Source organism: Hyla sarda, chromosome 2 (genome assembly GCF_029499605.1).
Source record: "Hyla sarda isolate aHylSar1 chromosome 2, aHylSar1.hap1, whole genome shotgun sequence".
In the NCBI taxonomy this organism is placed as follows: Eukaryota; Metazoa; Chordata; class Amphibia; order Anura; family Hylidae; genus Hyla; species Hyla sarda.
Genome location: NC_079190.1, coordinates 294,593,355 through 294,609,889, shown reverse-complemented (window position 1 = coordinate 294,609,889; position 16,535 = coordinate 294,593,355). Strand labels below are relative to the sequence as shown.

At 46.5% G+C, this 16,535-nt stretch overlaps 1 protein-coding gene across 1 annotated transcript in view; it reads left to right on the top strand.

Annotated features, from left to right (window-relative positions):
* IPO9 (importin 9) overlaps nt 1-16,535 on the top strand; it is an 89,244-nt gene that overhangs the window by 37,006 nt on the left and 35,703 nt on the right. Inside the window, exons 10-13 of the mRNA XM_056557521.1 lie at nt 1,655-1,803; nt 1,901-1,999; nt 2,075-2,181; nt 5,879-6,018. Coding sequence (XP_056413496.1) covers nt 1,655-1,803; nt 1,901-1,999; nt 2,075-2,181; nt 5,879-6,018 — 495 coding nt within the window. The remainder of the gene's footprint in view (nt 1-1,654; nt 1,804-1,900; nt 2,000-2,074; nt 2,182-5,878; nt 6,019-16,535) is intronic.

The window sequence follows — 16,535 nt, the reverse complement described above, 5'->3', positions numbered from 1 at the left end:
ACGTCGTTCTGTTGGACTGCTGTGGGCATACCTCCCTTCCTGCTGGTCCTTTGGATGCTGTTGTCGTGGGGTCCTCATCCTGTGTTCCTACATATGCTAGGACCGCTTGTAGGATTACAGCCATTTTCCTTTGCTCTGGGTTCGCGTCCGGGACTTCCGGTGACTTTGCCTCTGCTGTTCCGTGGCGGTTGGCACCTCTGTTCTGACTTGGGGCCTGTCGGTTCAGTCCCTCCCTGTACTTCTGGGTATCCTTTTCCGGGGTCTCTGTCCAGGGTGAGTCTGGCACATCCTCTTCACTATCTGGATTAATTCTCAACGGCCCTTGTATTTTTTGCCCGGCTTCGGGGAATGGGGCTCCCTTCTCTCTTGGTTCGCACGGTGGCTCCTTCTGGCGGCGAAGGCGGATGCTGGAGCCTGGGGGTTTGTGTGCTTTCTGTCTATCACCGCCTAGTGCTCTGTATGTCCTTCCTACCCCTTTGTCCGGGTCAGTCGTACTGCATCGACTCCTCGGTTCTCTGGAGTAGTTCATCCTATGCCCGGACCCTGGGAGTCCAAGCTGGGCTCTCATTGGTGCTCCTCCTTTCCCGTTTCTGACGGATGTTTCTTGGCGCTGCTCAGGTCTCCTCGGTCCACTCTGATCTCTTTGTTGGTCCACTTGATTTGGTCTCTGTTCTGCGATGCTGCGGTGTGCCTTCCTTTCAGGTGGCTCTCCAATTCCTTAGGTCTTACTGATGATGCAGCTTTGGATTTGTTGCGTCCAGTCCCAGACTCCCCAGCGATCCGTTCATCGGGATGGTATTTCTGTTCTGCTCTCCTTCCCTTATTTCTGGAAGTTTTCTGGCAGGAGAGTTTTTTTCCGGTCAGTTGGTTCCCTTTTTCCTGTGTTTTCTCGTCTCTCTATATGACATAGGTGCCTTGGGTCTCTATAGAGGATGGACCTCCCCCTTGGTGTTCTGGTCCTTCTCCTTGGATGGGAGGTCTTAAGGGAACTCTTTTTTTTTTGTTCTGGGCCTTGTACGTCTCCGACCTGGGGACTTGTCCATAGTCCTTGCGGGCATGCGAGTTCAGTCTTTGACTGTCTCCTTTTCGCTGGTGGTTATTTTTTCCCCACCCTAGGGGACTGCTTTGGTACGTCCCATCAGTTAGGTGTCCCCCAATGAAGAGCGATTGAGAAAAGGAGATTTTTTTTTTCTACTCGTCGTAAAATCTTTCTCGTAGCCTTCATTGGGGGACACCGCACCCACCCATTTCTTCTTTTTCCGGTTCTTGGGTTGTTTCTGGGATTCCTTTCTAGGGTCCTTCGGACGTATTTCCTCTCGGGCTTCTCCTACTGCTTTGTGACAAGAACTGGTTGCCTCACTGCAGGTGGGCGGGTATATCCTGCCAGGGAGGAGCCGACTTTTCTTTTTCCTAGTGTTAGCGCCTCCTAGTGGCAAGAGCATATACCCAACAGTTAGGTGTCCCCCAATGAAAGCTACGAGAAAGAGATTTTGCGGCGAGTACAAAAAAATCTCCTTTTTTAAATTCAACACAAATAATTGCCCCCCAAAAAATAAATTTTCTCTATACTTTTACTTTAACAGATTTAGCCCTCATTTTTCTGGATTTTTCACATAATAAATGTAATATTTTCACTGGTTTTCCATTTTAACAGGTGAAGTATTAGGTTTTGAGAACCTGGTATTTAGTATATTTGAATTTGTGCATACGTTGCTGGAGAACAAGTTCAAAGGAACTGTAAAGAAGGCTCTACCTGAACTGATTTATTACATTATCCTCTACATGCAAATCACTGAAGAACAGGTAAGAGTGAAATTGGCGTATGTGATGTCATGAGATGAAATAAGAGGCTCATTTTTTTTTTTTTACTTTTTTTTTTATTTATTTACTTTAAAAATAGATAAAAGTGTGGACTGCAAATCCCCAGCAGTTTGTTGAGGATGAAGATGATGATACATTTTCGTACACTGTCCGAATAGCAGCTCAGGATCTTTTACTGGTGAGTCAATAGACAAGTGTGCAATTTTTGTCTGTGATCTTTCATTGCTTAGATCTCAAAGTTATTGTTTTTCAGGCGGTTTCTACTGAATTCCAGAATGAAAGCGCGATTGCACTTGCTGCTGCTGCCACTCGTCACTTCCAGGAGGCTGAACAAATGAAGAGTCAAGGTGGAGAGCACTGGTAAGTAGTTTAACACCAGTTCACACTTCTGTTCCTTGATCGTACACAATTTTGTAATAGTGGTGTGCAAGAATCTTAATTTAAAAGAACATTAGGTCTAGGTATGCTACATATTGTTTTGAAATGCTACATTGGGGAAGTTCTTCTGTATATAGATTTATCCCTTCAATAATGTAATTGTACAACTGTAGCTTAAACTTGAGGGGCAGAAAAATATGGTTATATCGTTATGCAGACTTCTGCCTTGCCAACAGGTTGTGTTGTATTGCTGCAGGGAAAATAACAAATCAAACAATTGTTTACAAGCTTGGATTCCTCATTCAGGACCTTTTTTGAATTAGTTGTAATATTTGAATTGGTTTTGATGTAACTATCACAGTTGCACAGCCTTTTTTACAGTAGAGCACTGATTGAAAAGGTAGCATGTACAGTATTAGCTCTTCCAGTAAAAGAATAAGTGATCACTCAATGCGATCGGACTAAAAATTAAACACGGCAACACAAAACATGGCAACACAAACGGGGGGAAAAAGGTAGACGCCATTAAGTAAAAAAAAATGTTTTTAAATGCTGTATGTATCAACAAAGATTTACCACTAATATATAAAGTACAATATGCCATGTAAAAGCAATCTCTCAGAATTGCTTTGCTCAATAAAAGCATTTCAAAGTTAACACTTAGAGAGACACTTGTCAGATTTGAAAAATGAGGCTTTAATCCCTTAAGGACCCAGCCAATTTTCACTGTAGGACCCGGCCATTTTTTGAACATCTGACCACTTTCACTTTAAGCATTAATAACTCTGGGATGCTTTTACCTTTCATTCTGATTCAGAGATGTTTTTTTCGGAACATATTCTACTTTATGTTAGTGGTAAAATTTTGTCAATACTTGCATCATTTCTTGGTGAAAAATCCCAAAATTTGATGAAAAAATTGAAAATTTTGCATTTGTTTTTTTAACTTTGAAGCTCTCTGCTTGTAAGGAAAATGAATATTCCAAATAAATTATATATTGCATCATAAAGTTGACATGTTTTTACTTTTGGAAGACATCTGAGGGCTTCAAAGTTAGGCAGCAATTTTCCAATTTTTCTCAATTTTCAAAATCGAAATTTTTCAGGGACCAGTTCTGTTTTGCGCGGGGTGAAAGCTGAGAGATGACTGCTGACATATGATGGACACCAGAAATCGCTCTGATGTCCATCTTTTAAATAATTAAATGCCTATCTATACAGATCACGGCTTTTAAACATTAACCCCTTGCTGCAAAGCGCTGATTATAAACGGCGCTGCGGCACGGGAGGGTTATGAAACAAGCTCAGGAGCTGAGCTCGCATCATACCCACAAGGTCCCAGCTGCTATTAGCAGCCAGGACCCATGGCTTATGCTAGACATCGCTGTTCAGGCAGATGTCCGACATTTAACTCTTTAGACGCGGCGATCAAAGTTGATCGCCGCGTCTAAAGTGAGAGCTTCCCGGCAGCTCAGTCGGGCTGATCGCAATACAATGGCATTGATCCGTGTATTGAATCAATGTACTGCATGTTATAGTCCCCTATGGCTTGATAACTTCACCATCCCTGCGAGCAAAAACATCCCCGGTGAGGATAACTTATAGCATATATAACTCGTTGTTAAGCGTTATATGCTAAAATCTACTGATTGTTTCCCTTTAAATGCCAGCAATACCAGGTAAAATGTTTCTTAATCACCCCCTTCTCATGTTTCAGATAACACTGTACCAAAAAAAAAGTATTTGGTATCACTGCATGCCTAACTGTCTGAACTATAAAATTATTACATTCTTGATCCTAGTCAGTGGCGGTAACGCCAAAAAATTCCAAACGACAAAATTGCTGATTTTTGGTCACCTCCCAGCATAAATGTTATAAGTGATCAAAAAAAAAAAAACTGCACAAGTTATACCATTAAAAACTACAACTCATGGTGCAAAAAACCCTAACACAGCTCCATAGGTGGAAAAATGTTAGAAGGGTCAAAACACGCAAAAAACTATATATAAATTTTTTTTCTTCGTGGTATGTTTTCAGTTTATTAATTTAGTTTGTTCTTTTATTTATTTTATTTAACTGTAAACCACAACATAAATGATCAAAGTTTGGTATTGTTGGAATCGTACTGACTTATAGAAAAGTTAGCATGTCAGTTTTACCATATTGTGAGCTCCGAATTATTTCCCCCAGAAAATAGCGCATTTTCATGTAGTTTTTATTTTGCCCTACATATATATTTTTCTGGATTCAGACGCGTCGCTCCCGTCGCTCATCAACGGCCGGGACCCGCGGCTAATACCACACATCGGCGATGTGCGGTATTAACCCTTTAGAAGCGGCGGTCAAAGCTGACCGCTGCTTCTAAAGTGAAAGTGACCCGGCTGCTCAGTCGGGCTGTTCGGGACCGCCGCGGTGAAATCGCGGTGTCTCGAACAGCTGACAGGACACCGGGAGGGCCCCTACCTGCCTCCTCTGTGTCCGATCGGCGAATGACTGCTCTGTGCCTGAGATCCAGGCAGGAGCAGTCAAGCGCCGATAACGCTGATCACAGGCGTGTTAATACACGCCAGTGATCAGCATAGGAGATCAGTGTGTGCAGTGTTATAGGTCCATATGGGACCTATAACACTGCAAAAAAAAGTGTTAACAAAGGTCATTTAACCCCTTCCCTAATAAAAGTTTGAATCACCCCCCTTTTCCCATAAAAAAATAAAACCGTGTAAAAAAAAATAAACATGTGGTATCGCCGCGTGCGTAAATGTCCGAACTATAAAAATATATCATTAATTAAACCGCACTGTCAATGGCGTACGTGCGAAAAAATTCCAAAGTCAAAAAAAGCGCATTTTTGGTCACTTTTTATACCATTAAAAAATGATCAAAAAGTCCGATCAAAACAAAAATCATACCGATAAAAACTTCAGATCACAGCGCAAAAAGAGTCCTCATACCGCCCTGTACGTGGAAAAATAAAAAAGTTATAGGGGTCAGAAGATGACATTTTTAAACGTATAAATTTTCCTGCATGTAGTTATGATTTTTTCCAGAAGTGCGACAAAATCAAACCTATATAAGTAGGGTATCATTTTAACCGTATGGACCTACAGAAAAATTATAAGGTGTAATTTTTACCGAAATATGCACTGCGTAGAAACGGAAGCCCCCAAAATTTACAAAATGGCGTTTTTTCTTCGATTTTGTCGCACAATGATTTTTTTTTTCCGTTTCGCCGTGCATTTTTGGGTAAAATGACTAATGTCACTGCAAAGTAGAATTGGCGACGCAAAAAATAAGCCATAATATGGATTTTAAGTGGAAAATTGAAAGGGTTATGATTTTTAAAAGATAAGGAGGAAAAACGAAAGTGCAACAACGGAAAAACCCTGAGTCCTTAAGGGGTTAAATGATTAAATGGCATTGATGAAAAGTACAACCTGTCTCTCAATAAGTCTTAATACAATGTCAGTGGAAATATAAACAATTTATGGGTCTTAGGTGAGGAGGAAGAAAACTTAAAAGGGGTACTCTGCCCCTAGGCATGTTATCCCCTATCCAAAGAATAGGGTGTAAAACCCAACCTGAGGACAGGGCTGACACTTTTTTTATTTTTTATTTTTTTTAAGTAATTTGCCATGGTTTGCTATCTCTCTTAATGTGGTTCTTTTTAATATATGATTAGGTGGAAAATACATGAAGCCTGCATGCTGGCCTTGGGGTCAGTGAAGTCTATTCTTACAGAGGGTGTTCAGAGCGGAAGAGTTCAATTTGATATGCCTGGATTTTTGACTGGAGTTATTCTTTCAGATCTTAACCTTTCAGGTATGTTTATCCATTAAAAGGCATTCAATTCCAAGCCAGAATGAAAAGCAAGGACACTGTTGACCTTGGCTGAAATTACAACTCAATGATTGTTGCCTTTTTATCATTTTAATCGTATAGACCTACAGAATAAAGGTGTATTTATTACCAAAAAATGCACTGCGTAGAAATGGAAGCCCCTAAAACTTACAAAATTGTGTTTTTTCTTCAATTTTGTCGCACAATGATTTTTTTTTGTTTTGTTTCGCTGTAGATTTTTGGTTAAAATGACTGTTATTACAAAGTAGAATTGGTGGTGCAAAAAATAAACCATCATATGGATTTTCGAGGTGCAAAATTTAAAGAATTATGATCATTAAAAGGTAAAGAGGGAAAAAACTTGCAAAAATGGAAAAACCCTGCATCCTTAAAGGGTACCTCTCAACAAATAAACCTTTGATATATTTTAGATTAATGAATGTTGAATAACTTTCCAATAGCATGTTAATGAGAAATATGCTTCTTTCTATTGTATTTTTCCAGATCAGTCCTGTCAGCAAGCATTTCTGACTCATGCTGGAGTCCTAAACACTCAGAGCTGCCAGCCTGCTTTGTTCACAGCCAAACAGGCTGTGAACAAAGCAGGCTGGCAGCTCTGAGTGTTCTCCTTTGTGAACAAAGCAGACTGGCAGCTCGTAGTGTTTAGGACTCCAGCATGAGTCTGAAATGCTTGCTGCCAGGACTGGTAGGGAGACCCCAAGTGGTCATTTCTTCAAAGTGGAAAATTAAATAGAAAGAAGCATATTTTTTAATAACATGCAATTGTAAAGTTATTCTGCATACATTAATCTATGATATATCAAAAGTTAAAGGTACCCTTTAAGGGGTTAAAAGTAAGTTTGTTGAAGAATTTGGATTAATTTATTAAGTCAGTGGTGATTCTAGATAGTGGAATTAAAACTAGAGATGAGTCAACTTACAGTAAATTCGATTCGTCACAAACTTCTCAGCTCGGCGGTTGCTGACTTTTCCTGCATAAATTAGTTCAGCTTTTCGGTGGGCTGGAAAAGGTGGGTACAGTCCTAGGAAAGTCTCCTAGGACTGTATCTACCTTTTCCAGCTAACGGGAGCACCGGAAAGCTGAACTAATGCATGCAGGAAAAGTAATCAACTTCCCGAGCTGAGAAGTTCGTGACAAATCGAATTTACTGTAAGTTTTCTCATCTCTAATTAAAACATCTGTCTCTTGGTCCCCTTAGGGTAATTTAAACACACGGATGGCTTCCACCACCCAGCCCCCCCCCCCCCCCCCCCCAAACACATCGGCAAAAGTTACCACCCCTAAGGGGCAATTCATGAGCAAAATTATATCTTCTGTCTCTACTACAAACTTATTGTTTTATGCAGGGCTGTGGAGTCGGTAGATAAATGTATTTTATACATTCCTTGAAGGTAAGAAAGGTAACATACCTGTCATTACCACAGGACTACTGGCTGGGAAGCCAACAGTCTACTGTATTGAACAGTTTGTGTGCTGATCTGCTGCTGAAGATAGGGCAGTGGGAGGATCAAGGAAGGGGCATTTATTATAAAACAGGATTTCCCTAGTAGAATCCCATAGTCATGTTTAAAGTTTAAAGGGGTACTCCGCCCCTAGACATCTTATCCACGGGGTCCCACTGCGCCACCGCGCTTTCATTACTACACGGATACAGAGCGATACAGTGGACGGAGCAGCGTAATGTCTTAGCTCCACCCCTCGTGACATCACGGCGCGGCCCCTTAATGCAAGTCTATGGCAGGGGGCGTGAAGACCGCCACACCCCCTCCCATAGACTTGTATTGAGGGGGCTGGCCGTGACATCACCAGGGGCAGAGCCATGACATAACGGTGCTCCAACCCCTGTATCACCCGTCATTACGCACAGAGCGAACTCGCTCTGTGCAGTAATGATAGCGCGGTGCCGTAGCGGCAATCCCGGGGGTCCCCAGCAGTGGGACCCCGGCGATCTGACATCTTATCCCCTATCCTTTGGATAGGGGATAAGATGTCTAGGTGCGGAGTACCCCTTTAAGCTAACAATTGAGTTTACAAGTTTTTATAGCCTTAGCTGAATGGCAGCAGTTTTTCCAATGGTTTACAGCTTCAGTCTTGAACTATTGACCCTCCATTCCCTTCACTTATACAAGTGTCTCTAGTCCTGCAAAAAACATATTTCTTTAACCCCTTATCAGTGAGAGGCTAGGTTACCCATGGGTTCCCTGTAACAGCAGAACACAACACTATGGAAAGTATAAGTATTGCCGCTCCTAATTGTGCGTTGTATGCCATTTTTTTGCGGTTACGTGAGGCACTGTATGCATTGGTCTTTATTCTTAAAGTAGAGAAGTCATTAATTATAACTTTTTGTGAATTGGAACATTTAAACTTGCTTTTTTTTTTTTTTTTTTTATGCCAATCTATATTTAGTAGGAGTCTGAGTTGGTGCATTGTTTGCCGACTCTGACTCCAGGTACCCAAAATTTCGTCCGACTCCACAGCCCTGGTTTTATGGGAAATATACCTTGATTACCTGGGATAATCTAGATGTCAGCATCACAGTTGCTACGTGTTTTAAGCAGACAACTCTACTCCTAGACAAGCTTTTCCTGCCTGATAACAGTTTCAGGGTTGTCTTTCACAAACGACCCATGCCCTAAAGTGGCAGCGGAGAGGATTGTAAAAGATGTGTATGAGGTGTCGGCAACAGTATGTGGTCAAGAGGCACATCATTGCCAAATTCTATCTTTCTCTATCGGCTCCATTGGGGGACACAGACAGTGGGTGTATCTTGCTGTCTCTAGGAGATGTGACACTATATGGTGATAAAAAAAGTCAGCTCCTCCCAGCAGGATACACCCGCCTTCAGGCTCTGAGCTAGTCAGTTTAAGCTTAGTGTCTGAAGGAGGTGGGACATGGTCTGGGTTGCTCCAGACCAGGTCTTCTAATTTTTTTTCATGTAAATGAGGTGTCGGCGACAGTATGTGGTCAAGAGGCACATCATTGCCAAATTATCTACTCTTATCCAGACATCCCTTGCTCAAATTTGACAATGTTACCATAATTCCTGCTGAAGACTACTCGGATAAGGTTGCACAAGCTGTACATATAGTTGGTTGGGTAGGGCTTGGAAGGACCCCATAATGCAGCCACCTAATGGCATCTGTGTCACTTAATGTTACATTGTCAAGTGGGCGAGGAGCTGCATAAACACTTTTTTACTTATTAAAATTTTTTTCCATACAATTTAAGGCACATTTCCCATGTAAAACATGAGGCTTATAGCGGAGACAGAAGATATTGTCCGATCAGGACCACCCTCATGGGTGGACTACTTTTGCCAGATATTAGGATTTGAACAGAAAATAAAAGCTGTGCAGCACCTTAGCAGGCACTTCTAAGTGCGCTGGTCCATACCGTCGCCGCTCCTAGGACTGCCGCATGAGCATTCCTTAGTGTCCCTGCAAGAGGGACATCTTGTGGGCTTTCTAACCGTTCTACCTTTTGGGGATCATGCGGACATATTCACATGGCACATTACATTGGGTATATCTCTGACATACCTACTTTCGGCAAGGTTCTCACTCTGTCATGGAGCGTATGTGACTCGTCGTGGAGGGTCATTGCCAGGGACTTCATGATCCCTTGGAAGATACCAGGGTTACAGACAGGTCTGTTTCTCCTCTACTGCTGGTTGCCATGACATGTCTGTCATGTTCGCCGGTGTTCTTGAGATGTGCACACATTATTCTCTCCTCCACAGGCTGCCGCATCCACAGCTACTGCCCCGGATCCCCACATTCAGTGCGAGGTCTCTGTGGAAGTGTGCCTGCGTGGACATGGATTGGATCTGCTCTTATTAGGCCAGACAGTAGCTTCGTCTGTCACTCATCTCACAACTGCCGCATCCTTGGCTGAGTTACCGTACCCCACTTCTAGTGCGAGGTGACCACTGGAGTGACCTGCTATATACTATGGGACCCATACCAGTAAGCCAGACAGTGGTCTGCATGGTTTTCTCTGCCACCTGTCACTTCTCCAAGGGCTGATGTATTTGCGGCTGAAGTTCCGGTACCTCATTGCTAGTGCGCGGTGTCCGGTGGAGTGATCTGGTGTGTCCTATGGTCCCTATACAGGGCGACGGGGATACAATCCACAGCTGCTAAGCCTCCCTTCATCTCCCAGGGTAATGGGGATTCTATTCATGGCTTTTAGACTTCCCCGCCTTTCCACATGCGTCAAAGAGGCACAGTTATTGCCTATCTGCGTCTCCTTATCACCAGTGCCTGGAGGGGCACTCGTTACACCAGACTTTTGTCTGTACGGTTTCCACCGCCGTCAATCTCCCATCTCTGGGCTGCCGCGTGCATGGCTGTGACTTCCCGTACCTCACTTGTTGGTGTGAGGAATCTGTCAGGGGGTTCCTGCAGGCACATGGGACTGCTGCCAGTCAGCCAGCCATTAGTCTGCATGGTCTCCTAAACCACGGGTCACCCATCAGATTTGTGTCCCACTTTCTGTGGGAGGGTTCTAAGGAGTGTTTCTGTGCGTTCCGGAATCCACCACCAGTCAGCCGGACGGACGGATGTCTGCGTGGTTTACTGCTATGTCGGGTCAACTACCATACACTTCCCACACCGTGGCAGAAGTTCAGGCAACCACTTCCAAGGCGTAGTTCTGAGTGGGTCTCCCCATGTTGCTCGGTGGGCCCTATACAATGCACCACATGCTGGTTCGCAGGGTTCTCTACTTACCAGGTCCTTCTCTTTATGCCTACTGTTCTCACGGCTTAAGGCTAGTAACCCATTTTTCTTGTTCGGCTCCATTGGGGGACACAGGAACCGTGGGTATATCTTGCGGACACTAGGCATTAACAAAAAGGAGTCTGCTCCTCCTGGTAGGATATACCCCCACCCACTGACTGAGCTATCAAGTTTTAGCTTAGTGTCCTAGGAGGCAGACGCAGGTCTTGAGCTCTCCAGACCTGGTCCTCTTTTATTATTTTCTAGTCTGAGTTTTGATTTTTCTCTCCTTTGTAGTTTTTTCTAGGTTGTGGTGACAGGAGCATGGCGCTGCCTGTTAGGGCTTGTGGTCGCACTGCAGCTGCATGCTGCTTCTGTGGCCGCTCTTACCTGGGACAGCTTGTGCCAAGTCTTTTACTGTACAGCTGAGCAGTATGAAGGGGCTCTCTGTAAACCCTGCTGCTGTTGCCGCTGCCTTTTCTAGTTGCCGCCTTTGCGTCCGCTCTCTGCTAACCCCGGACCTTACATTTAATCCTGGCTACCGACTTCTCTTATCCGGAGTTCACTGCCAGGTTCCTTACTCTCCCACAAGCTGAGGCATGGGTAGTGAGAGTCGCGGCCGGCCACAAATTTAGCCTGCGGCTTTCGCCTGGTCTCGTCCGCGGGTAGCTCCGCTCTCCGCGTGTTACAGGCGCTCCCAATTCCCTGCTATAGCACGCACATGAGAGGTCAATCTCAGCCTCTCCTGCTCTGGCGCGCGCTGCGGGGGGGGGGGGGGGGGTCACCAGTCCCCTCCCTCTGATTCTTTTAGTCTATCAGAGGCCCTGGAGCTCCGGCGAGGGGTGTCACGTCCTCTGCACCTGAGCGCACTTGTGCTTCTCTGGTGTATCGGCAATTCACTTCACCACAGGTCTGACCGCATGTTGTCGCATCTAGCTAGGCTGTTGCTGCAAGCTACTCCTGTGACCGTAGACTGCTCCTGCTGAAGCTGCTCTGGGATAGCTGACTTATCTGTTTTATAATGTCCGTACCCAGCTCTGAACCCTCTAACAGACCGGCAGTCTCGGCTTTGGTCACTTACTATGCTTGCACGGGATGTAAAGTTAAATTGCCACGTAATTCGGCCAACTCCACCTTTCCTGCCTGATCAGCCTCACGTCCAGGATAGCCCCATGGAGCGTGTGGTCTCTGACCATCCACCAGTTTGGGTGTCTTCACTGTCTCAGACGATCTCTGATCTGGCATAGGTTTCCAGAGAGGTGGCTACTGCCTTAAAGCATTCCTCCTTGAATCCTTTTTCCCGGGAGGCGAGTTCAGTGTCCTTGGGCTGCCAACGCTCTCACAGGCGTCCCAGGGTCATTTATTCTGAGTACTCTGCTGAGCGTAGGTCTCCTCGCTCCCAGTCCCCATCTTCTAGGAAGCGTCCTCGCTCACACGGTCGCTCCCCTAGGGGCCGTTCCCGTTCTCCGGCCCACCATGCCAGATCCGTATCACCTAGATCCGGAGCCTCCACTGTTCGTTCCCGGTGTCCAGGGGAACTGGTGGACTTGGATCCACAATCGGAATCTCAAGAGCGGTCATCCATGTCTGACATGGTGTAGACAGCTTGGTGTAGGCGGTCAGGGACACCTTTCACCTACAGGACCCTGGAACTTCGGATCCTGCTCCAGAAGTTTCCTTCCGCCGCACTCGCCGCTCTCCTAAGGTCTTCAATTCTCATAAGGAGTTTGATGACCGGTTGGAGACTGCCTGGAAGCAACTGTAAAGCGCTTCCAAGGGTTTAAACGGCTGAAGGCTATGTTTCCATTTACCCAGGACCTGGTCTCCAAATGGACCGCCCCACAGACAAGCAGGAATCCACGCAGTCCTGGAAGGCTCCTACCTTCAAGCTTTGCCCCTCCTGGAAGCAGGACTGCCGTTCTGGACAAGTCAGGCACTCGCAGCCTACCTCGCACTGAAGGGGCACCCCCCACCTGAGCCTTTCCCTTGGGTGGGTGGTCGCTTGTCCCTCTTTCGGGACACCTGGTCGGCGCAGGTCCAGGATTCCTGAGTTCGGGACGTCGTTTCAGACGGCTACCGAATAGTTTGGTTCTTTTCCCTGGGATAGTTTTTTCCGCTCCCCGCTTAGCGGACCTAGGCCTTTCAGTCCGCACTTCACACCCTTCTGGTGCAGGGAGTCATTGTGCCGGTTCCGGTCCAGGAAAGTTTCTTTGGCTTCTATTCTAACCTGTTCGTCGTTCCCAAAAAAGGGGGGGAACGCTTTGTCTGATTTCTCGATATGAAGCTCCTCAATCGACTTCTACTCCTGCGGCACTTCAGGATGGAATCCCTCCGTTCGGTTGTTGCATCCACTGATCAGAGCGAATTCCCTATTTTTGCATCACACCGTTTTTTGCATTTTTACAGTTCCGGCAGGTCATTTTCGGTTTGTGGCTCTGCCTTTCGGCTGGCCACGGCCCTCAGGGTCTTTACCAATGTCCTGGTAGCGGTGATTGCCATCCTCCACTCCAAAGGGGTGTAAGTGCTTCCTTATCTGGACGACCTGTTAATAAAAGCTCCGCCCTTCACTCAAAACAGGGAGAGTCTCCACATCACTCTTCAGACTCTGACCAGTTTCGGGTGGTTGATCAACAAGGAGAAATCCAACCTTTCTCCCTCCAGTCTCTGTTTTTTCTGGACCTTCGATTCGACATTGAGAAGGCTCGGGTTCTACTTCCACCGGACAGGCAAAGTGCTCTTCTATCCGGCATCCGCCTCTTGCGCTGCCTGCATCCGGTGTCCATCCGTTGGTGCATGGAAGTGTTGGGCAGGATGGTGGCGGCCATGGAAGCAGTTCCCTTTGCTCAGTTTCGGTGCCGCCCTCTTCAATGGGCCATCCTGACTCTTTGGGACAAGTCTAACCTATCCCTCCACCGCCGGATCAGTCTGTCCACCATGACTTGTCGGTCGCTTCTTCGGTGGCTCCGCTCTCCTCTTCTTCGGGAAGGTCGCTCGTTTCTCCCCCTGCGTTGGAAGGTCTTAATGACTGATACGAGTCTCCTCGGCTGGGGAGGTGTTTTTCTAGAACAGACGGTTCAGGGCCCCTCAGGAAGCTCGTCTACCCATCAATGTCCTGGAGCTCCGGGCCATCTTTTTGTCTCCTTCACTGGGAGTCTATTATCCAAGGCATCCGGTTTGAATCCAAACAGGCAACGCCACTGCTGTTGCTTACATCAATCAGCAAGGGGGCACTCGCTGCCATGGCCGAGGTGTCCAAGATCCTAATCTGGGCGTAACGCTATATTCCCCCCATAACTGCTATTCACATTCCAGGGGTGGAAAATTGGAGGTGTTCGCGACCATTTGAGACCGTTGGGGGGATTCCGGGCGTGGACCTCTGTGTCCCGCCTGAACCGGCAGGTTCCAGCCTTTGTGACAAAATCCTGCGATCCTCTGGCTCTGGCCATGGATGCGTTGGTCATTCCCTGGTCACAGTTCACCCTTCCTTACCTTTTCCCTTTGCTCCCCCTTCTTCCCAGGGTGCTGAGGAAGCTCAAGGCGGAAGGCATCTCGGCCAGATTGGCCCCGGCGCTCGTGGTTCATCTCGTAGCGGACATTCCCTTTCGGCTTCCGGATCGGCCCGACCTTCTCTCTCTCAGGGTCCTCTTTGCCACCGCAATTCACTGCCGCTGTGTTTGACGGCGTGGCAGTTGAAACCGCTGTGCTAGAGGCTCAAGGTTTTTCACCCCAGGTCATTTGCACCATGCTCAGGGTGTGAAAACAGTCCTCTGCTAGGATTTGTCACAGGACCTGGCGGGCCTATATTAGATGTTGCAAGGCCCGTTCTGTCTCCTGTTCGTTTTTCTTTACCAAACCTGCTTGCGTTTTTACAGTCGGGGCTGGAAACTCGTTTGACACTCAATTCACTGAAGGGGCAGGTGTCTGCGCTTTCCATTCTTTTTCAGCACCCTCTGGCTTCTAATTCTCATGTTCGCACCTTCTTCCAAGGGGTGGCACATGAGATTCCTCCCTACAGGTCTCCCACTCCACCTTGGGACCTGAATTAAGTTTTGGGTGCTTTGCAGATTTCCCCTTTTGAGCCTCTCCAGGACATCTGTTTCCTTTCTTGGAAGGTGTCCTTTCTCATTGCCGTGTCTTGCATCCGGAGGGTGTCAGAAATGGCGGTTCTCTCCTGCCGCCCCGCCCCCCCTTTTCTGGTTCTTCATCAAGACAAGGCCGTGCTCTGGCCTGAGCCTTCCTTTCTTACGAAGATGGTCTCATCTTTCCATCTGAACGAGGCTATTGTCCTTCCTTCCTTCTGCCCAGCTCCATCTCATCTGAAGGAGTGCTCTCTCCACAACCTGGAAGTAGTCAGAGCTTTACAGGTTTACCTCTCGGCCACCTCTTCTTTTAGACGTTCTGATTTGCTGTTCGTCACTCTGGAAGGCTTACGCAACGGTTTGCCAGCTTCTAAGGCGACAATCTCCCGGTGGATCAGGTCTGCCATTTCAGAGGCCTATCGTTATAAGGGGAAGACTCCCCCCTTCCGGGTTAAGGCTCATTCCACTCGCTCTGTTAGAGCTTCTTGGGCGGTCTTCAACAGGGCCTAAGCCCTGCAGGTGTGTAAGGCGGCCACTTGGTCTTCCGTGCACACGTTAACCAAGGTTTACCAGGTGCACACTTCTGCATCTGCTGACGCTAGCTTGGGGCATAAAGTGCTGCAGGTGGCGTTGCCATCCGCCTGAATTCTGGTTGGTCTTGTTTTCCCACCCCGGGGACTGCTTTGGTACGTCCCTTGGTTCCTGTGTCCCCCAATGGATCCGAATGTGAAAAGGAGATTTATTTTTATTTTTTAGACTTGCTGTAAAAAAAATCTTTCTCAAAGGATCCATTGGGGGACACAGCTCCCACCCTGTTGTTTCATTTGTTTTTGGCTGGACCTCTGACTTTTATGGTATTTTCAGTTCCTCATACTGCTTTGGGACTAGACTGATTAGCTCCAAGTCAGTGGGTGGGGTATATCCTGCCGGAAGGAGCCGACTCCTTTTTTTTTTTTTTTTTTTATTTTTTGTTGTTGTTAATGCCTATTGTCAGCAAGATGTACCCACGGTTCTTTAGGATGTGTCGTGTCTGCAGTCTTGGTACCCCTCCCTTCTGTCGGTGGGGTGTGCCTCGGGCCTTCCTGTGATCTTGTTCTAAAGGTCTTTTTCTAAAGGCGGTTGAACACCTCTGTTCTGGCATGGCGCCACAGTCAGTTCAGCCCCCCCCATGCCTCCTGTTTTCTTTCCTAGGTTCCTGTGCAGGGTGGCTAAGGCGTTTGCTCTGTTGCCTTCGACACGACTATGATGGCTCTGTTGGCGCCCATCTGGTCTAGAGTTTCACCATGATGGGGTGTTCCCCTTAATGCTGTTGGTTGCTGTTAGAGATGAGCGAACTTACATTAAATTCAATTCGTCACGAACTTCTCAGCTCGGCAGTTGATGACTTATCCTGCATAAATTAGTTCAGCTTTCAGGTGCTCCGGTGGGCTGGAAAAGGTGGATACATTCCTAGGAAAGAGTCTCCTAGGACTGTATCCACCTTTTCCAGCCCACCGGAGCACCTGAAAGCTGAACTAATTTATGCAATATAAGTCATCAACTGCCGAGCTGAGAAGTTCGTGACGAATTGAATTTAATGTAAGTTCGCTCATCTCTAGTTGCTGTGCGTGTGCTTCTTACTCTCATTCTTAGCTATGTCTTTGTTTCTTTGCCCAGCACCAGTGTCCAGGATCCCGA